This window comes from Poecilia mexicana, unplaced genomic scaffold (genome assembly GCF_051168715.1).
Source record: "Poecilia mexicana isolate PSO_F unplaced genomic scaffold, ASM5116871v1 scaffold_7, whole genome shotgun sequence".
NCBI classification, from domain to species: domain Eukaryota; kingdom Metazoa; phylum Chordata; class Actinopteri; order Cyprinodontiformes; family Poeciliidae; genus Poecilia; species Poecilia mexicana.
In genome coordinates, this window is record NW_028263376.1 from 20,710,933 (window position 1) to 20,732,488 (window position 21,556).

Sequence of the window (21,556 nt, forward strand, 5' to 3'; positions counted from 1 at the left end):
AGCTTAGTGTGAGGTTTTTATTGGGATTTATATCTACAATGCATTTGATCCCACCCCCATTAAAATGCTTTCTTTGCCCATGTCATCATTAAACAGACATTACAGCCGTGTGGAAATGTCCTGAAGTCCCAAAGAGGCAACAAAAATAAGGTACAGGAAAACCTAATTAATCAACCATTAGCAACTGAAATGCTAATCATAATTCAGATGTTGGATAAATACATTTTTGTTTGGTTGTCTACCTCTGAGTGACCTTTTTAGTTGCCAAGGTTATGACTTCAGTAACTATATTGAATTATGTTTAAATGTCACGTTAGTTTATTTGATTCCCTTCACAACAAGCTGTAGTATTAGCCAGTGTGGATCATTTATCACTTGCAGCTTAATTCTCCCTTTTTGCATTCTTAATAGGTGCAGAGCAGTGGCTTCTTCTCCCCCCCCACCTCTCCGAGTCTAGAGGAAGCAGAGTGGGAGGGAGGAGTTTAAACAAAGGCCCTCTCCACATAAAAAATGGAGGCTTGTTCAGGGAAGCCATGGTGTCCTGCTCCTAACACTCCACAGGCTGACAGTTTCACTCTTTTAATCCTCCACTGAGAGAGCTGCCGACAGATTCTCCTCCTGGACGCTTCAGAACACTCTCACAAAGGGTTTGTATGTCAGAAATGCTCCTCTTAATCATATATTTGTGTGGATTTAGACCTAGCTCTGTGCTCATTTTTCTTCCCCTGCCTCTGACTCTCACAGAGCTGCCCCTGCCTGCACTGAACAAAGATAATTACTCAGGAAACATTTCGGCCAATCAGGCGCGGCCTTGTATCTCGCCTGCGAGGGAGGCGACCAGTCAGGATCTGGCTAACATCGCCGGGGCCTGATCGCCTTGCCTGAAGAGCGGAGCCTTCCCCGGCTGAGGGCTGAGAGTGTCCTCCATGTTTTATAAGTGTTGACATAACATTGTGTCAGGCAGCCATGCATCCACAGAGGTAAGCTCTGTCTTTTTTATCTCAGCCTTCTGATAGCAACATGGCTACCTTTCTTGTTGTCGTGCTGACTTGTGGGGTTTCTCATGATGAATGTGCACACCTTTAAAGTCAGCTTAGTGTGCAGCAGGAGGAAGAGGAGGAGGAGCTGGGCTGGACTGGAGGCCTCGTCAGGCCTCTGCGCCCTCCACAGGGGTTTTTTAGGGTTGGGGGGTTGGGTAACGACTCTCACCCTTGCTCTCTCTCTGTGTCTCAGGGTCACATGTGTGCCCCAGACAGCCAGGCTGCCATACAGCAGGCAGATCCCACCATGGCAAATCCTTTTTCTTTTTCCTGTGTACAAGGCAAAGGAGAGCTTGATCTAAAAGTTGCGCTCTCACCTCCTTGCTTCTGCTGCTGCTCTCGTGTTGTAGCCTGGCAGAGAAACAAGGGGGATGGGCAGGTTGCGGGTACTATGTACCCTGTGCAAGTGTACTTGCTCTGCTCTGACTTCTTATCTCATGCCAGGCCCAGGGAGGAAGAGCAAGTGGCAACATACGTGTTTGGAAGAAGTGAAGGTAGTTCAGGGCAAAACTTTGAGCAGTTTAAAATATCCTGAAACCGAAATCTGCATGACTTTCTGTTTGTTGACACAGGAGTTTCTAATCTTCACACTGCTCAAAGAATGACTGCAGCTTCAAACCTGTTTTTGAACCCATCTTTCCCTCCAGTCAAATCTTTAGAGCTGAAAAACACTATAGACGGGACTTATTAGAGTCATGGGCCTTGAGGCTTCCGCCCCTGACTTCTTCAACTGTACTGTGAAGCTGCTTCCTCCACTCTCAGACACACACATACACACACATGCTCACGGATACACGCATACACACAGTGGCCATTTTGTGTTCAGAGAGCTCATGTTGAAAGAACTTTACCCTCCCTTTTACAGATCAGACACCAGGACAAAGAAACAACACAAGATTTAAGAGGATCTTTGTATTATGTAACATTTAAACATCTGAACAGGATTTAGAAAGAATTTCAGTGATTGGACCTAATCTTTGTTAGGTTGCTTTTCTCGTCCTACTCTTGCTGCTTTCTATTTTTTTTTTTTTTTTTTTTTTTTTTTTGTAGCTTTGAACACATAAACAAAAAGCCAGCTAGGTTTGTCTTCAACTAGAGATTCAATGTAGGAAGTCGGACGAAGGTAAGACAGGTTTATTTTATATTCAAACATCTCAAAATGACTTCTTTTAAAAAAAGATTTTATGTAAAATAATGAAACAGATTGCTCAAAATGTAAGCAAATGCTTCGTTGTGTCATGCTGTATTTATCAGAACATAGGCAGAACACCATGTTACGTCATGTAGCACCCTTATAGCAATCTCAGCTGCGTGGGGGAAACAAAGAGGGATCTCTTTCTCTTGTGGGCTGACATGAGGCAGTTTTGATCTACATAAAACCTGAAAATAGGAACATTACAATCAGAGAGGGTTTTTTTTGGCCTGCGACTAATTCACGTTGTAAAATCAAAACCAAAAGTCAAACTTTTACCTGCTTGATTATTGGGTATCGACAGCATGTCGTGTAATTTTCTCACTGGTAGTGAGATAAGTCGGGGAACCAATCTGGGCCTCCGTCTGAGGCAACAGGGTGACAGATGTTGAATAGCAGAGCCATGAATCGCAGTTGTATATGCACAAATGTAATCTCCCATAACTCCTTGATTAAAATCCCCCTTTTCTAGAGTTTTATGCTGTCGTTATTAAGATGGGGAATAAGCTAAATCGAGAGGGGAAAAAATAAAACCGACTAATGCAGGAGGAAAATCTCTGCATTGCAGCAAAAAAGGCTTTTTAAAGAGGAAGAGGGGAGCCTGCACACTGATCTGTATGGCACAGTGCGGCCGACCAATGGCGTTCCAGCCTGTTGGCCTTCCAGCCAATTGCAGCGAGAGTTGAGGTTAAAGATTGACAATCGGAGGGAGCACGGCAGGGAGAGCAAGGGCCTTCTGGAAAATTCCACAGCCATCTTTGATTCATCCTGTACAGCCTTATATAAAAATCCAGGTCTAATATTTTTCTCTTCTACAGGATTTATTGTATATGATAGCAATGAATATTGTTATGATAAGTTTTTCTATTGTAGATAAATGCATTATTTTATCAAATGTAGGAACTATTTAATTATTTAGTGGCTACTGGGTTGGAAAACTTAGTCTCTTCAGTGTTTTTGGACCTTCTGAGTTAGGTTGTAATGCTGAAAAATGGTTTTCTTGTTACTTTTATGTTGCATTCTGCTCCGTATGCTTATTTACTGCTTCTTTTTTAGCCAGTGGAACCAACATAAGTTGCTTTCATCAGGAGTTTCAGTCTAACATATTGTTTCGCACATGATAGATCGTCTCTGTACTCTGAAATTGCTTTGTATCGGATATTTAGGAATTTAACAAGCCTCTTACGACATGCATAGAAATGGGCTCGTCGGGATCTGACTGTGGTTTCACATTCTGGGTCTCTCCTTCCTAAAAAATGACATCTAATTATTCTGACAGTGGTGTTCACAGAGGAGAGAAGGAAGAGGATCGAAGACATACAGAAAGAGGTGGGGGGGGAGATCCAGAGCGGTGCTTCTCGTCCTGCTGGATTTTCCCGTGTCTCCTCGCTGTTGTTTTCCCTCTTGTTTCTGTGATTGGTTCATGAAGGTTCGTCCTGACACAACCGTCTTTATTTTTTCAGAAATGTTGGACTGTGATCTCCACAGATCTCTCGCTGGTCCTCCTGTGTGGATGTGCCCGAGTCTCAGCCTTGGAGTGGGGGATGGGGGCGAGTGGGGGGGGGAGGGTAGCAAGCTGTGGCCTCCATTTTCTGTGACGAGAGAACCCTGCTCGTCTCTCACAGGAGTGGAATCTGAAGGCAGTGACTCAGTGTTGTTTCCTTTTTGTCCATCAGGTACTACAGTACTTTGCAGAAGAGAAATGTGTGTGTGTGTAATTTTTTTCTTTATTTGATCTCTCTGGAATATATCTTGACTCTCTGCTGGGGATTTATTTGCCTTTAAGTCTGCTTGCTGCTTGATGGATCTTATTTCCTGATATGAAAAAAAGCCCTTTTGGATACCTTTTTACTCCAGCTCATCTTGTCTTTTCGGTGGCTGCAGAAATTTCTTGACAATGATTCTAAGAAGGTTTTGAAAACGAGGTTGTTGTTGTGCAGCTCCGCTGAAGAATGGCGAACGTTCTCTCCTTTTCAGGGCTGTGGTGGAGACTCGGCTAACGTCTCTTATTTTCATGTGGGCCTCGTTTGTTCACTCAGTCCGGAACAGGAAGGCCCTGAAGGGGTGTGTGTGTGTGTGTGTGTGCACTTGTGAGAAAGCTGGCAAGCTGAAACAAGATCTCCATGTGTCATATCTTAAACTTTGTTTTTATTTCAGTTTGATAAACTTTCTCTAATTGCTTCATTTTAAAAGTCTCTCCTGGTTTGAGTAATGCTCATTTTGTTTAGGTCTTTGGGTTGTAGAAGGACCACAAAGAGGAATTTAAATAACTACTGACTGATTGCATTATATCTGGGTTTAATAGTTTGTATCAAATCTTATCTTTTGGCTCGACTGTTCACATTCAGGCTTTTGGGCTTACATTTTTATCCATCGTATATCCACAGCTTGGCTGCAATTTAACCAACTTTGTCTGGAGTTTCTCTGTAAAAATGGAGTCTGGAGGCGTAAAGAGGATTGTTTTAGTTTTCCAAGTGAAAATAAAACCGTCCCACAACTGTGGGCATTCGAGTTGCAGACTGAAACCCTATCATTCAGCTGGAAACCAGAGCTGCAGCAGCCAGAGCTATTAACTGATCGAGTGTGTGACCTGTCAGGGGTTCTGTGGAGGGCTTCTTTCCCTGGTCTTTTGAATAAAGGGCACATCCTTGGAACGAGGCCCTGTGTTGCTTGGACAAAAGAAGAGCCAAAGACCCTCATTTATTGCCAAACCCTCCTTTTTATTCTGCTTTTTGTAACCACAGAGGGAACGAGATGCTTTTCAGGAGGAAATACGGGGGGGAGTGAGGATTATTTTCTTTTTTTTTTTTTTTTTTTGTTCAGAGGTTAATGTTTTGACTTTTTTATGTTGAGCAGGATTTGTGAAAGTGAATCTCTATAGTTGGTGGATTCCAAACAGATTATTTGGTAAAGATTTTGTTCAAGAATATTGAGATGACCTGAATGGTCTCCAAGAAAAGGCCTAAATCCTCCAGAGAGTCTGCTGTTGTTACTGAAGGGGCTTGGAAGGTGGTAGAACCATGTACTGTTAATTACAATGAGAGGCTGTCCTCTTCAGTAGCATGGGCCAGCTCCCTTTGGATTTCTTGTTAGCGTAGGTCTATTCGCCGATTGTCGTAAACAAAACAGTCCGTGGCCCAGTTGAGCCACAATTTTACTTCGTCTGTGACGTCTTCTGACGAGCACGGATGCACGGTAATGTTGGCTGAAAGGTCCTATGTGTTGTTGTGAACATCCATTTGTGAAATTAGTGTTGCCATGGTGATTGCTACTGGTCTCTCTGTTGGAGTATAAAGAACATTTTCCGACTTGATAGTAGCTGAAAATGTGGAAAGGGTTCGAACGTCACATTAAAAGTCAAAGATGCGTTCAAGTCAGATGAGATGTTAAAAAAAAAAAAAACAGTGGAAACCGTTAGAGTCCCTGTTGACAGGTCCTCTGGGACCCAGTGCCTTAGGTGGTGTTCCACTTGTTTACAGATAACGCTGATGTGGTTTCTGAACACCCTCTCTGACTCTGTGTTTGCCCCTCTTCCTGTGTTCCTGTGTGCTCGTGTTCGTTGCTGTGCAGTCTGGCTGAGGAGGAGATAAAGAAAGAGCCGGATGTGGTAGAGGGGATGGACGCTTCTCTGCGATCGAAAGGTAAGTCTCTTAAGGCCGTGCATGTCCTATCAGAAGTCAAACATGACGGTGTCGGAGAACACAACAGGATTTTCCTATTGGATTTTGAGAGGTTAATGCATGTTGATGGGCATTAGATCTGCAACAGTGATATGTTATGACTGTATGGCTTTTTCCTTCAGGAATCAGCACACAGCCTAGTTACCTTAGATGAAGCCTTTTAGGCATTTGTTTTAATGTTTTAATTTATGTACTCAATTAAAGATTTCAGGCATTCCTTTATTTAGCTATATTTAAAATATTTGCTTAGCTCCTGTTATTAGGACATAAATGGCTGTGATTTTCTTTTTTCCTCAATTGCCTTGTTAGTTGTACTTGGATGTAATAAATCATCAAATGAGTTATATCAGAGAGATTTGCCCAAGTACATACAAAATGCAGTTTCAAAATTATTTGACCTTAACTATCCAAACTAAAGTGTCTCTATCTGAAATAGTCACTGCTCTCTAAGCTTAGAGATTACCTTCAAACACTGTGGAAGACTTTTATTCCACTTTTCTTTGCAGAATTTTCTTAATTCTGCAAGGATTTTCAACCACGAATGTGTCCTGCATCAACATCTTTGTTAGATTTGGATGGATTTTTATTTTTTCAACAAAATCAGCAGTGGTTTTGGCCCTGCAACTTTCCCATGGATGCGATATTTGCCCAGTCTCATTTACATTGTTGAGTCATAAGCACCGATGTTTTAACAGAAGAAGCTATTGTGTTCTGGGCTCTTTTGTGACTTGGATGAATCGTTGCTGTGCTCTTGGATTAGTCCTGGCAGGGTTTTTGTTTATGTTTCCTGGAGTCTCTCATCCTTAATATGCCGTTTTATCAATCAAATTTTATTTGTATAGCATATTTCAGCAGCAAGGCATTTCAAAGCGCTTTACATCATAACAAACAAAGTCATGCAACATAGAATCAACAATCAAAACATTACATTAAGTCAAGTGGCGTCATTAAATTCGTAATTGATTACGTTTCAAATACAACTCTAAACAGGTGGGTTTTTAGTCGAGATTTAAAGGCACTCAGTGTTTCAGCTATTTCACGGTTCTCTGGAAGTTTGTTCCAGATTTGTGGTGCATAGAAGCTGAATGCTGCTTCTCCTCGTTTGGTTGTGATTCTGGGGATGCAGAGCAGAACCAGAAGACCTGAGGGGTCTGGATGGTTGATACAACCTTAACCTCTTAACTGATAGATTTCAATGACTTTGTTTCTAATGTGTTCTTGCGTTTCTTTAGAGCAGGACATGATGTGTTGCTTCGTGAAACAATTTAGCCTACTGCTCTGCTTAACATGTTTCCTTGGTTCTGCACTTCAGGCAGGCTTGAGTGTAGCAAGTAAAGATGAACCCAAAAAGATGGTTACTCTCATTATATTTATAATTTAACAAGAATTGACATTAAATATCCTTATATAGAGCCAGGTTGCTTTGGATAACTCTTTTATGTACTTTTTCTATTTACTTGGGTTAATTTTGTCTGATATTAAAATGATTTTTTTATCTGAAATGCCTGACTGTTGCAAAATCAGTAGAATCTCAACTGCAGCACTCCGGGGTAATGGAAGTGATCTATTGGAGCATTTGTGAATTTAATTTTGGTCTAGCTTGTCTACTTTTATACCACAAGTGGTGCAATTGGAATGACACAAGCCTTTTCATCTCAGCACCTGATGCACCAGGTTCAGCAGAACGATCAGCAGCACCACAGAAGCGAAAGGTGTCCAGTCCCACCCATTCCTCCAATGGACACTCTCCTTCTGACACTTCCCCCAGCCCTCTTAAGAAAAAGAAAAAGCCAGGAGCTGTGAATTGTAACAACAAAGACCAGGTAAGGCTCCTGGAGGCTCATCGCGAACTCAGACATGACCTGCTGCTTTTATCGGATTGTAAGAGATCGTCAGGAGTCCCTTTAACACACACACTTCATTAATTTGGAAGTGTCTTTGTGTTGTGTAACATTTTAAAACATAAATATTGTTAGACCAGTCCGTGCCACTAGTCCTTTTTCTCTCAGAGCAAAAACCAAACATATAATCTTGATTACATCCAAATAATTTTTAGTCCACTTGTAGTTGTCTAATGTGCTGATTAGGCCTGCAATATATATCATAATAACAATATCAGTGTGTGCAATACTCGCACTGCAAAGGACTGTTTGGAGTGTAATAATTGTTGGCTAATGAACTTGTAATTTTCATGCTAATATAATATTTATCCAGTTGAACTATTTGAGTTATGTGGTACTTTCTTTCCATTTAAGATTGGTTGAAAGGCCCACGGAGGTGAATAGGTTTCCTCACAGTAATGAATCAGACTTCTCTGTACTTGCTCTAGTGCTGCAAGTAGCGGAAGGAATGCAAACAGAAATGAGTCACTGAAGAAATGTAGTCCAGTCCCTCATTTTCCTAAAAGAGTCAGCAGAGCTGTTTGGCATGAAAGAACATCAATATAAACCTTATGTAAATGAACTCAACCAGCAGAACTGAGAGAAACAAAAATGATCTGCGGCTCAATAGCAATGCATTAAAAAGTCACTTATTGTGCATATTGAGCTTTGACTTAAATGCATGTTAAGCTTAACCATGTATTTCAGAGATTGAGTTTGTTTTGATAATTGTATTTAATTATTTATATTTTGGTTTTTACTCTGACATGAGCATATTTTGTCTCAATATGAATGTCATTAAATTCACTATACTGCCAAAAGTATTTGTTCAGATGCCTTGAAGTGCATGGCATTGAGTGGTATCCCAATTCTAATCCATAGAGATTACACGATGCCGGCCCAACTTCTGCGGCTTGGACTAGCTTGTGAAGCTTTATCAGGTTGAGGTCAGGAACGCCTTGATTGGCCTCCGTGAACTCACTCATTTTTGGACATTGCTCTGTACGGTCATGTTGGAACAGGAAGGGGTTATCCCTAGTTTCCCCCCCCCACAAAGTTTGGAGGTTTATGTAAAACGAGCATTGTTAAGTGATAGGAACTGATTCTCATGATCTCATCCAGTTCCATGAAGCTCTCTACAAAACAAGTTTCAGCTAATTAGAAGGCCACGTGAAATTTGGTGCTCTGTACTCAAGTGTCTCTTCCGAAAATTTGACCTTTATCCCCCGAATGCTTCACCATCTCACTGTTGTTTGAGTTTTACATGAGCCACTTATTGGCAACCACTGCAAGTTAACCTTGTCGCCTGGAAATTTTTACAATTGTGTAGGTTATTGAACTTTGCTGCAATTCACAGAGCTCCTGAGAGCGGCCCATTCTTTCACAAATATTTGTATAAACAGTCTGCCTGAAAAGATGTGGGATCTTAAACACCTGTGGCCATGATAGCAACAATTTGAATGCATGAATGAATACTTTTGGCAAAATAGTTTATGGTTTGACACTTGTAAAATTTTATCACTTGTATTCACCATGAGCACAATCAAACCATTTATGTATCTTTTAAAAAGGGAAGCCCAGTTTTAGTGGAATTGATTTATTGTACTCCTATTTGCAAAAAGCACCATTGTGTAGGTTTTGTTGCCTTTATTATCCCTTGTGCCGCTTACCCTGCTTGCCTCACCTTAATACTACCTTGTTTCTGTTGCACTGCACCTTTTTTTGTGTTCCTGCGTGTTTTTGAAACCTGCCCCCTGTTTCTCTTGCCTGCATTTCAGTCAGAGCTAAGACATGGTCCCTTTTACTATATGAAGCAGCCAGCACTCACCACAGACCCTGTTGATGTTGTACCGCAGGACGGCAGGAATGACTTCTACTGCTGGCTGTGCCACCGCGAGGGTCAGGTGCTCTGCTGTGAGCTCTGCCCCAGGGTGTACCACGCCAAGTGCCTCAAACTACCAGCCGAGCCCGAGGGCGACTGGTTCTGTCCAGAGTGTGAGGTATCGCACGGACGACGTGTGTTTGTGTGTGGGTGTGGGCGTAGGCAGACGCTTGTTAGACTCAGCATGGCTCAGCTGACAAAAACGAGGTGTCCCAGTGAAGACATAAATCAGTGTAATGACCTGCTTCAGCCTGTGGTTCAGGCCGAAACATGGAGACAAATGGCCCACAATGGTACATCATCCTGTCACCGCAGGAACTAAAAATCTGCACAAAATAACAAAATGTGACAAACGTGGGTTCAGGTGCAGCTCAATAAATAATCATCCTAAAGTAAAAACTTGTAATTACATGAATTCATTACACACACACTGATACTTTCAGATGTTATTTGAATGATTGTAGCTGGTAAGGGTGGCCTTCATAAACACGAGGAAGGCGATTCACTTAAAAATTATCCTATAGTCCTGCAGGCAGTAGCTGTGCTACGCCCCAGGTTCTTCTAAGGCGAACTGCCCTGCATGTTTTCCAGCTTCGGCTCCCTTAATTTCAGGTTTGGCTTATTGTCAAGCTTTTCTGAACTGCAATCATCTGAATCAGGTGTGTTAAAGCAGAGAAACGTCTAAAACATGCAGGGCAGTGTGCCTGGAGGACCAAGGTTGGGGAAACACTTCTCTATCGAAGCATTTGAATGAAAAACTGAGTGGAAGAAAGAGGTGTGGTGGGAATCCCACAGCCTCAAGGATTGTGAGGGTTTTTTTTTCCCTCCAAGCCATAATCGACAAAATTACCTGAAATAAACACTGGAAATGTATCACTGTGTGTAATGGGTTTTGGTTTTTTAATAGAATTCCTAATATATATGTTTAACTATATTCTAATTGCTTGACTTGCACCTGTACATGAAAGAACCTTGAGCCGGGCTTGGTATAAATGTAGATGCAATTGCTCTGCATGCAAAGAATAGCTAAAGCAGCTGCTTGATTCGTGTGAAAGTAGATTTGTGAATTTTTTTATTTGGATCAATTTCTTAGTTTTCCTAAAACTTGGACAACTGTTTAATAAAATTCAAAATGACAAATGAATGGACAAATACTTAATATCTGATTGATATTATGACTACAGCTTGCGTATTTACAAAACGATAATGCTGCAATGAAATTTGAATATCAAAATTATATTCTTATGTCTTGTCTCTAATCAGTTTTTTTTTTTTTTACCACTTTCATATTTGATGATTCCTGTTTAATTTGAATTATTTATTTGAAAGTCATCGTTTAAATAATTAGTTTTGCATTACTCTAAAGCTATTTACTATTTTTTAACCTTTGGGAATGGGCGTCAGTGATGCCCCCTGGCTACACTCTGCATTTGCGACTCAGTTTGTTCAAGTTCTGATTTTCTTATAGCCTTTCAGCCTGATGCTATAAGAACACCATGAATTGGGGATTTACAGGAAAAAAAACCTGCTTAGTTTATTTTTTACGATGTACAACTAAGATGACTTGTGGAATAAACTTTATAAAGTTTAACTTTGCTTGTTTATTATTATTATTATTAAGATTATGCAATAATTCTTGTTGTCATTTTATCTTCTTTCAGAAAATAACAGTTGCTGAGTGCATTGAAACCCAGAGCAAAGCAATGACAATGCTAACGATAGACCAACTCTCCTACTTACTGAAATTTGCACTCCAAAAAATCAAACAGCCTGGGGTAAGGAAGCTGTTTTATTTGTTGTATTGTATTGTACACAGATTTTTGAAATAATATTGGAAAATCCTGTAGCAAACAGCACCCTGGGAAAATCTGCTTGAAAAAAAAATGCTACAATTTTTAAACAATTTTTTTTCTTTTCACTGCAGTTGCATAATCTCATACTGAACGATTTAGAAACCAATCCAAGTCCAATCTTTTGTTGGAGTATTCTCGCTCTATGGAGCAGAAAATCTCAACGTTTTAGTTCTCTTTAAAACAAAAATTCCTATAAAATACTTTGAATTTAAGTTTAATTTGGTCAACATATCGAGAATCTTGCAATAAATAATCCATTACTTTATGTGACAAAGTGATAGATTTGTCTTATCTGCTGCCCACCAGTGAGAGTCTGGATCAGGGTGGTTTTTAAAAAAAAATCTTCAAAATCTTGCAACAAAATTTTCAGTGTGGGATTATGCTATTGCGATAAAATCTGAATTTATTGTAACTGCGTCTTGGACGTGGCTGCAAAGGTGCTGTGGCTGCAGGAGGTATTTGTTTCAAAGTTCAGGCTTTAACAGTTGTCCCTTTCTTGTCTTTAATGAGCAGACAGAGCCGTTTCAGAAACCCGTGTCACTGGAACAGCATCCGGATTATGCAGAGTACATCTTCCACCCTATGGACCTAAGCACTATAGAAAAGGTACTAACATTTTTAAACACCCAAAGCAAGGGTCAGCTTTACCAAATGCTACTTTTTTTCACTAAAATGTTCTATCGTCCTTGAATATGTAAATGTGTTTATTCCCTTTTTGATAGAATGTGAAAAAGAAAATGTATGGTTGCACTGAGGCTTTTCTTGCTGATATGAAGTGGATTCTACACAACTGCATCATCTATAATGGAGGTTTGTCATTTATAAATGTATATAAATTCTCCTTTTATTGTGCAAACTCCTACAGAAAAATAAAATTACTACAATTTCTTTTTTCAGGTAATCATAAATTAACAGCAACTGCAAAGGTCATTGTCAAGATCTGTGAACATGAGGTAAAACTCCTCTTCTAAATTGGTAAGGACAGAATAAAAATAAGTAATGGGTCATTAATGTTGTTTTTAAATTCATTTTTAGATGAATGAGATTGAAGTGTGTCCGGAGTGCTACTTGTCTTCTTGCCAAAAAAGGGATAACTGGTTTTGTGAGCCATGTGTAGGTCTTTGCTTCATCTTGAATACCATATTTACAGAGTGTTTTACACATTTGAAGCATATTGAATTACTTTTCCTTGTTTTCAATAGAGTCAGCCTCACCCGCTGGTTTGGGCTAAGCTGAAGGGTTTTCCTTTTTGGCCGGCAAAAGCACTCAGAGAAAAGGACGGTCAGGTAGACGCACGCTTCTTTGGGCAACATGATCGGTAAGAGAAACGGCTCTTGTTGCGAATCGATTAATTCATTTTTCTAAGTTGCTGATTTTCATATTCTTTTTGCCGCCGTCCGTTCAGCGCCTGGGTTCCTATCAACAACTGCTACCTGATGTCCAAAGAAATCCCTTTCTCTGTGAAGAAAACAAAGAGCATTTTCAACAGCGCCATGCAAGAGATGGAGGTCTACGTGGAAAACATCCGCAAGAAATTTGGAATCTTTAACTACGCACCCTTCCGCACTCCCTACACACCCAACAACCAGCTACAGATGCTGATGGACCCTAACAACCCCAACTCCGGGACGGTGAAAACGGAGAAGCCAGACAAGCTCCGCTTCAACTTTGACATGACTTCTTCTCCCAAGATGATCCTCAGCAAGAGTTCTACGCCCAGCGGGATGAGCCGGCGGGCCTCCATGATGGAAATGCCTCGGTCTCCAATGAGCACCAACTCCTCGGTCCACACGGGGTCCGATGGGGAGCAAGAAACCGAGAAGCCGAGCAGGAACCCTGCCTTACACTACAGCACTGGAGAGGAATCGATGGACTGCACTGGTAGATCATATTTCAAGTTTCTTTTTCTTTGGCGGCCATGATGACGATTTTACTGCTTTTGAAATATTTAGCAAAATCTTGTAATTACAGCATCTCCTGTATCGGGGAAGCCTGGTCCAGCTGCTAGTGTGAGCAGCAGTCCAAAACCCATAAACTCTGCACTGGCTCCCAAGCAGGAGAGGACAGCAGGAACCGGAGGCATCCTCAACCTTAACCTTGGTCAGTAACACATTAACTAGTATTTATGAGTGATAACCCAGTAAGAATGTATAGGTCCCTTTAAATTTCTAATATATCGCAACCAGAATATTGATGGTATTTGAGATTTTAATAACAATGCAAAGTTTTTACTTTGATACCACCAAATGAAATCCAGTGCAACCATCTGCATTCAGAAGTCACCTAATTAATTTCTGAAATAGTAGAATTGGTAAAGCTGTGTGTAATTCTAAGTTCAGAAATGTCTGATACAGTCCATGTGTCATTAACATGTGTGCTAATAACATTCAGTCTGTTGGAAAAATGGAAAACTTGGTCATGTCTTTCTGTCTTTTTTTGTTGTTGTTGTGGTTGTGAGGCTTTATTTTAGCTAACTAAGTTTAGAATGGCACAGTCACAGTACACACCTTAACCAACTGGGAAACTGTGACAGGACTTGACTTGTCTATGGTCATACTCCGTCCAATCTGACTGACTTTAAATAATTTTACAAAGAAGAATGAGCAAATATGCCGGAATGTGGAAAGCTAATAGACGCATCCCCCATAAGACCTACTGCTGGAACTCTGGGAGGCTGATTGCATGTAGGCATCACTTATAAGATTTTTGTTTTGTAAAAAAAATAAATAAATAAATAAAATCTTGAAAACCATGTACGCTTTTCTTTCTACACCACAATTATGCACTTATCTTGTGTGGATTTATTGCATAAAATCCCATCGGAATACAGCAAACATCTTTTTTGACTGATTTGGAAGGCTGTACTAGATGGTCACATGTAATTACCGTGACCGTCGTCCTGTAATTTGTGTGTAACTCAGATCGAGTGAAGGCTGAAATGGACCTGAAGGAACTAAGTGAGACTGTGCAGCAACAGCAGCAGCAACAACAAGCAGCTCCCTCTTCTGTCGCCACTCCAAAGAGACCCATCAGGAGTCTGGACAAGACCATTGAAAGCTGCAAAGCACAGCTTGGTAAATGTAGATGTACTTTATGACTGTTTGAAACATGGCTTTGGTTTTGGATTTGTTAAATGTATAAGAATAATTATTTTGATCATCTTTTCCCAACAGTTTTCTGTAGTCTGACACTCTGTCTTTGTGTCTTGTGCCCATGTAAAACAATCACCTCAAGCTACATTACAATAGAAATGGGTTCAGTTTAGACAATTACATGTAGTCCAATTCAGTCCAGTGATACAATATAGTGTGTTTGTGTGTTTTACTACAATAATTGTGAACTTTACATTTGCCTGCACAGGTATTAACGAGATATCTGAAGATGTTTATAAAGATGTGGACCACAGCGACTCTGAGGACTCAGAGAAATCTGACTCCAGCGACAGCGAATATCCCACCGATGAAGAACACCGGTCCAAGAACTCTGCACACGAGGACAAGGAGAAGGCAGAAAGAAAAAAGTCAAAGGCGAGCGCAGAGGGAGAGGGTAAGGAGGGAGTTACAGCGACGGGGGATAAAACCGCTGCCCCCGAGCCTTTGCTCAAAGAGAAGCCAGGCTGCAACGGTCCAGACAGGGGTCTGCAGGACAAGCCCAGGACACCTCAGTCTCAACCCGTCACTGAAAAGCCTAAACCGCCAGAGGAGGGCAAACCAGCCGCTGCATCGGCTGAACAGGACTCTGATTCTGAGAGGGAGCTCGTCATTGATCTGGGCGATGAACATGGAGGACGGGACGCAAAGAGGCAGAGAAGAGACCCGAGCTCCACCGCTGCCAAAACTACAAAAGAGTCCAGCACTGCCAAGGTGGAAGGTGAGGCTTTGTCCACTTTATGGTTGTGCTCTGTTTCCATCGCATTTTAAGACAAAATACAAGTTAAAAATAAGCCTAAACTGAAGTACTGGTAGGATCATGTCTGCTCTGCTGCTCATGGTTCTTTTTTTTTTTTTTTTTTTGTATGTTCACAGTGATGCTGGAATGTCTTGATTGGATATGTTGGTTTAAAACTATCTTTGGTAGATTAAGTTCATTTGGATTTGTAGATATGATTTTCAGGTGATTCTCTGACAACATTTTCAAGAGGCTACCATTAGTTGGTGTTTGATTTCCTCAGAGCCAAATTCTGCTCTTTCTTTCAGCCGATTTTATTTGTGCATTGGTTTTTACTTTGTTAAAATGCATAAAAATAAGTTTAGGACTTTATCAGTTTAGGAGAAATATGGAGAGAAAGAAATCTGCAAAAAGATAAATGCTTTTTGCACTTGTATGATTGCAAGAAGCGGCGATTTCCATGGTTTTCCTTAATGTGGCAGATCTTATTTAGTTTAAAACATTCATGAAAATGCAAACCATTTTCTGTTTTTTGGACAAACGTTTTAGCCACAACCCTAACGTATGAGCAACAATTTTTACTCTTACTGGTTCCATAGTCTTCAAAATTTAATGTCATTTGTTGTTAAAGACAGGATTTTTTAGTCTTAGTTTAGTAATCTTTATTTATGTTATTACACTGTGCCAAAGCAACAAATCTCACGATGCCCAGACACAACAAGGTCGGTTGCATGTTTCTCCTCAGTTGTTCAGCCTCTGCAGTAAACCTGCAAAGGAATATTGCTCCTGCAGCTGTCTTAGTCCATGTTTAAGCACTTTAACGTTTCATTATCTACAATCAGCTTATGGGCATGATTATTTTTTATTGTGGCTTGGCTTCAAACTGGAATTTTAATTGCGGGCTGGATAAAGAAGAAACTGGCATAAATAAAACAACGAACAGAAGGAATACATTGACGTTTGTGAAGCTTGCTATAATGCCAGAAATCATAATTTTTCATACTCCACTTGGGTCTTAACTTTCAAATCGGAACGGTCTTAGATTTGGCAGAACTTGGAGAAAAACTGGAAGAAGACTCAAACTCTGTGGTTAAACCCGGGAGGAAAAATGGGAAAGTGTAATTTTCTTCCACAATGTTGCCTGCCTGTCTGCATCGCAAATTTGCGTAAAATATTTATTGTTGCTTATTAAACTTCGGAAGAATCCTTGAAATGTGTAGACATGCTGGTCAAGTGATATGCACAATGCAAACCAAACCAGGTTAATGCAACAGTGTGACTTCAGATTCACTCTTTGGTTCCTTTTTTAAAATTATCGCTTTCTCCCTCAATTAAAGAGAAAATATACATCTTACTTTCTACAAATGGGGTTTAATTGTAATGCTTTTTCACATCGTTTTGGGTTTAAAACGTTGATGTTGTAAATCCAGACTGTGTGGTGGATTATTAAGCAGTCCTAGTTATTCATTCTTGCTTTCTGTTTAGGTAAGCTGTCTTCATCTGCTGCGTCAGCCACACCGACACGAGATGCTGCCGCCAACCTGAAGGACTCCCTGCAGCCGTCCATCACAGCAGCGCTCAACCTTGTTTCCAGTGCAGCATCTGGTCAGCCCAGCGCCTCCACAACCACCAGCGGATCTACCACTGCGCCACCTTCTGGCTCCACAACGTCCACAGCACCCACAACTGTAAAAAAACAGCGGCCGCTTCTTCCTAAAGAGACGGCTCAGCATGTGCAGCAGGCGGTGGTTTGGAGCCCCACCAAGTTACAGACGTCGTCGCAGAAATGGCAAGTGCAGAAGCTCCAGAGGCAGCAGAACGAAGAGCAGTCGGGTGTCCCGGCGCAGGGTCAGAGTCAGACGCGCAGCCAGCAGCTGCAGTCGCAGCAGAACTCCTCCAGCACTCGCTATCAGACCAGACAAGCAGCTAAAGGTAATATAAAAACACCACTGGGATTATGCATCACAAAACTTGTACAACTATTTGAGGTTGTTTAATTTCTCTTAACATTTCTCCATCTTTGTCAACTGCAGTGCAACAAAAAGACCCAGCTCAGAGCTCCTCATCAACAGCGGGACAGATCACATCTGCTGCGTCGTCTCTAGTGTCGGCAGACTTGCAGATCCCCACAGTTTCAGCAGATGTAGCAGCAGATATCGCCAAATACACCAACAAAGTAAGTCACAATTCCCATTAATAATACTTCTAATACACGGGTTAGAATCCTTCATGTACATTTTCTAATATTTACAGACAAATATTGAAACCTAAATAAAGTTACTGCTCTGTTCTCTGGATTTGCTTTGCAGGGATTTAAAATGCATAACTTTATCATTTTTCTCACAGATTATGGACACAATAAAAGGGACAATGACTGAAATCTACAACGATCTCTCTAAAAGTACATCAGGAAATACAATTGCAGAGGTAATCCCTCCGTCTCTCATTGGTGCGGCTCGGAGGTCTTGTGTGTTTAGTGGTGGGAAGAAGATATGTAGTTTATTCTTCCTTCTCTGCCTCCAAAAACAACTAATGCCACAAAAACAATGAAATACTTTAAAAAGTTTATGTCGGGTTTTGAAAATGGGGTTTTGAAAGAAAGACAAGAAGTACATCTGTCTGTCACTGCGTCAACTATGATGAACTCCTCTGTAAATGAAAGTATTTCTAGAGTGAAAACATTAAGATTTTTTTTTATTCATACAGCAAACACTTGCCATGTTATGTAAACACATGCCAGATTAGAATGACTGATTAAGTTAATTCTGAGTTCTTGAAGTGTCCCAGTCAAAGTCCAAATCTCAAAGTCTGTGGTGGAACCATAGCAAGAGGGAATGCCAGTAAACCTCATCAAATAAGTGAAGCAATGTGGTAAAGAAAAGAAGACCAAACGTCCCAGCTGGATTATGTAATTTAGAATCAAATGGTTTCAGTGTATTTCTGCACCTCGGTTAATTATAGAGTGTCACAGTTTTGTTTAATGGCTGCTTCTGTGCTTTTATAAAATAAATGTTTTACCTATGCACTTTGAAGATCTTTAAAAAACAAAAGATTGTTTGATTATGCCTACTTAAACAGGTTGTACTTTATTTTAACCATGACTGATTTCTTGATCGTTTTTTTTTTTTTTTTTTGCTACAGATTCGACGGCTGAGGATAGAGATCGAAAAACTCCAGTGGCTTCATCAGCAGGAGTTATCAGAAATGAAGCATAATCTGGGTAGGTTTGTGCTTCCAGGGCTGCATGGATATCATGCGATTACCTTTTATTTTCTAAGACCGTTAGCATGGTTTCATGTTGAACTTACCGCTTGAACGCAGAGCTGACGATGGCGGAGATGAGGCAGAGTCTTGAGCAGGAACGGGAACGTTTGGTGGCTGAGGTGAAAAAACAGATGGAGCTGGAGAAGCAGCAGGCGGTGGATGAGACCAAAAAGAAACAGTGGTGCGCCAACTGCAGGAAGGAGGCCATCTTCTACTGCTGCTGGAATACCAGCTACTGTGATTACCCCTGTCAGCAAGCACACTGGCCTGAGCACATGAAGTCCTGCACACAGTCGGGTAAAACAAGAATTCTCTCAGTTTTAAGTAATTTTACTGCTTTTCAATCTGCTTTAAAGCGTAGCATCTGTTGCTACCGCAGCTTTCAAGCAATCTTAGCTTGTTTAAAAAGTTAATGTGTAATGTTTGCAAAAGTATTTGTATCCTTTTTCACACTGTGATCATAAACTTCCATGTGATGAAGCAAAATATTCCCACAACATAAGGCTGCCACCAGAATTTTGCTGTTGTTTTTATGTACGTCGACCGACGAGTTCAGTTTTGCTCCCATGCATCTTGAGTTAAACTGCAAACAGATGTTCCCACATGATCTATGGATCTTTGCAGCTCCTTCAGTGTTGCCATGGATCTTTTAGCTGCCTCTGTGATTAATGCTATTCAGAACCTGAAGATTGATGCAAAACCATTTCTTCAGGTTTGCAGTTATGATTCCTTATCCAATTTAGGATGATGGGCTCTCTGACGTTTAGCACATGGCTTATAATTTTATAATCTAATCCAACTTTAAACTTCTCTCCAACTTTACTCCTGACTCACTTACTCACTTGTGTTTCTCTAATGAACCCCTGAGGTCGGTTCAAAACAAATTAGGTGACTTAAAGGCAGCTGGTTGCAGTGGATTATATTTTAGAGGCATCAGTCGAGGTAAAGGGGTTAATCACGTATATAAGTTTGTGGTTGTAACCTGACAAAATGACAAATTTCAAAAGCTGATTGCTTTTGTAAAGCGCTTTTGTATGTATTGGCACGGTCCCTTTGACAACGGAAGGAAATTGAATTGTTTAAAATCAATTTTATAGCCTGATTTGATTTTGTGTTGCACAAAAAGTTAAAAAGTCACTGTCAAACATAAACCGTGTCTTCTCTCTCATGTTGGTTTTTGCTCTTTCCCAGCCACAGCATCCCAGCAGGAAGCAGAGGCAGAGCCCAGCTCGGAGCCGTCGGTCAAACCATCGGGCCACTCTCCCGCTGTGCAGTCCGCTCCCTCAGCCGCAGGCTCGATATCGGACAAAAGCAACTCTCCCACCTACACTGACAAAAACAAGGACAGTTCTGGTGTCACTGTGACCTAACTGATACACTACAGACACATCGGTGGAGTGAATGTGAGGCAGGCGGCCTCGAAGTTGGTGCTGCAAGTCCTGCACCTTGACGACAAATCACTTTTTTTTTTTTTTTTCCTTTCTCTCTCTTTCATTCCCATTTGTATATGTGGTTACTGGACTGTTTTCGGTTCACTTCTCATTTTCGGTTTCCACATCTGCGTTTAAGTCAGTTAATCACGTGAAAGTAGTCTGTCTCGAGATGTGAAATGTTTTCATTCTACAGTTTTGCATTGTTGCTCAGATTATATCAACCCACAGGATAATCTCTTTATTTCCCTCTTTCATTGCTGCTCCACAGGACTTTGCTGCTGTTTTAATTGCTCTCCATATTGTGAGACAAAACATTTGAAACAGCCTTCAACAGTTATACACAATGATTATGGTGCCATCACAAATACTTAGACTGATTTATTTTTTTCTTTCCTTTTGTGGTTTGAGCCACACTTGCTTAATGTCGAATAGTGCAGGTTTAAACAACACATTTCAGTCCAACATGTCTGCTTCATGTCAGTGGTGGCGTTTTGGTTTCATACCAGTTTTGTATTGTAGTTCTGTGTTATATAGCCACACATTTAAAATGGAAAAAAAACAAAATCCGATTTATTAAAAAGCCTAAAAAATTTAAACTGTACAGCTTTTGTAAGAAGATACCTGAACAATATTTATAGTGTTACATGTTTTTATAGTATGTTTATTGCAATCACATTTCTATGTGTTGAGAAAAGTTATTTGAAATGAAACTTCTTCACATGAATGTCAGCTCTTAGTGAAGTCTTTGTGTAGCCAGTTACCCAAAGCAGATGTAAATCCAATCAAAAATGTGCCCATCTGAGTAGACATAAATATATATTGCTTTTTCAGCCATATATTTCCTGTGAGCATGTTTGTGTTGAGCTCTGTCTTGTTACTGTTTACATATTGTAAAAAGAATAAATGGACTTGTGAAGAAGTTTCTCAACTTATTTGGTCTGAACGGATATGAAAACACATTTTCTTTCTATTGCAGTGTTGCAAATATATAAGTTACTGATCATCCAATTGTAAATTGGTGATAAAACCAAGAAGCAAAGAAGCTGCATGAGCACCCTGGCATCGCCGTTGCTTTTACAAAAGCATTTATTTATTTATTTTTGTGAGAACAAAAGCAAACTGCGAGTTATTTACATGGCAAAGTTTCAGGTAATTTGGTGACTGTTGGATTCTTCTATTTTACAACATGAAGAATGAAAATGTAAACAAAAAGTACAAATGTATTTTTGACAATTATGAACTAAGGCACTCCACAAATTTTTATTTGAAGTATGACATGCTGATTTACCTTGAATGTCCTCTTGCTGCTGTAAGAAATAGAAATGCTGGATATTGCCAAAAATATTTGTCCACCTATCTTTATATTAACTTGACTGGCATGCCATTCTTGAGCCATATGATCTCAAATTATGCTGACTCACTCTTTAGACCTATGTACATGTTA

General features: G+C 40.4%; 1 protein-coding gene across 6 annotated transcripts; it reads left to right on the forward strand.

Annotated features, from left to right (window-relative positions):
- The first annotated feature begins 487 nt into the window (after positions 1 to 487).
- LOC106917476 (MYND-type zinc finger-containing chromatin reader ZMYND8) lies at positions 488 to 21,031 on the forward strand. 6 transcript variants are annotated; one of them, XM_088007228.1, is made up of 21 exons: positions 488 to 647; positions 745 to 980; positions 5,803 to 5,873; positions 7,572 to 7,735; positions 9,649 to 9,792; positions 11,336 to 11,449; positions 12,041 to 12,133; positions 12,250 to 12,337; positions 12,425 to 12,480; positions 12,563 to 12,640; positions 12,730 to 12,845; positions 12,933 to 13,408; positions 13,499 to 13,627; positions 14,449 to 14,601; positions 14,888 to 15,397; positions 16,901 to 17,347; positions 17,449 to 17,591; positions 17,762 to 17,842; positions 18,557 to 18,635; positions 18,737 to 18,976; positions 19,871 to 21,031. In XM_088007228.1, the coding sequence occupies exons 2-21, from the start codon at positions 967 to 969 to the stop codon at positions 20,047 to 20,049; spliced, it is 3,375 nt and encodes a 1,124-aa protein (XP_087863354.1). In that variant the 5' UTR covers positions 488 to 647; positions 745 to 966; the 3' UTR covers positions 20,050 to 21,031. The 6 variants fall into 6 exon arrangements, with proteins under 6 accessions (XP_087863354.1, XP_087863353.1, XP_087863352.1 ...); XM_088007227.1 differs by having other exon boundaries at positions 489 to 651; positions 9,571 to 9,792; XM_088007226.1 differs by having other exon boundaries at positions 489 to 647; positions 9,571 to 9,792.
- The last annotated feature ends 525 nt before the right edge of the window (positions 21,032 to 21,556 follow it).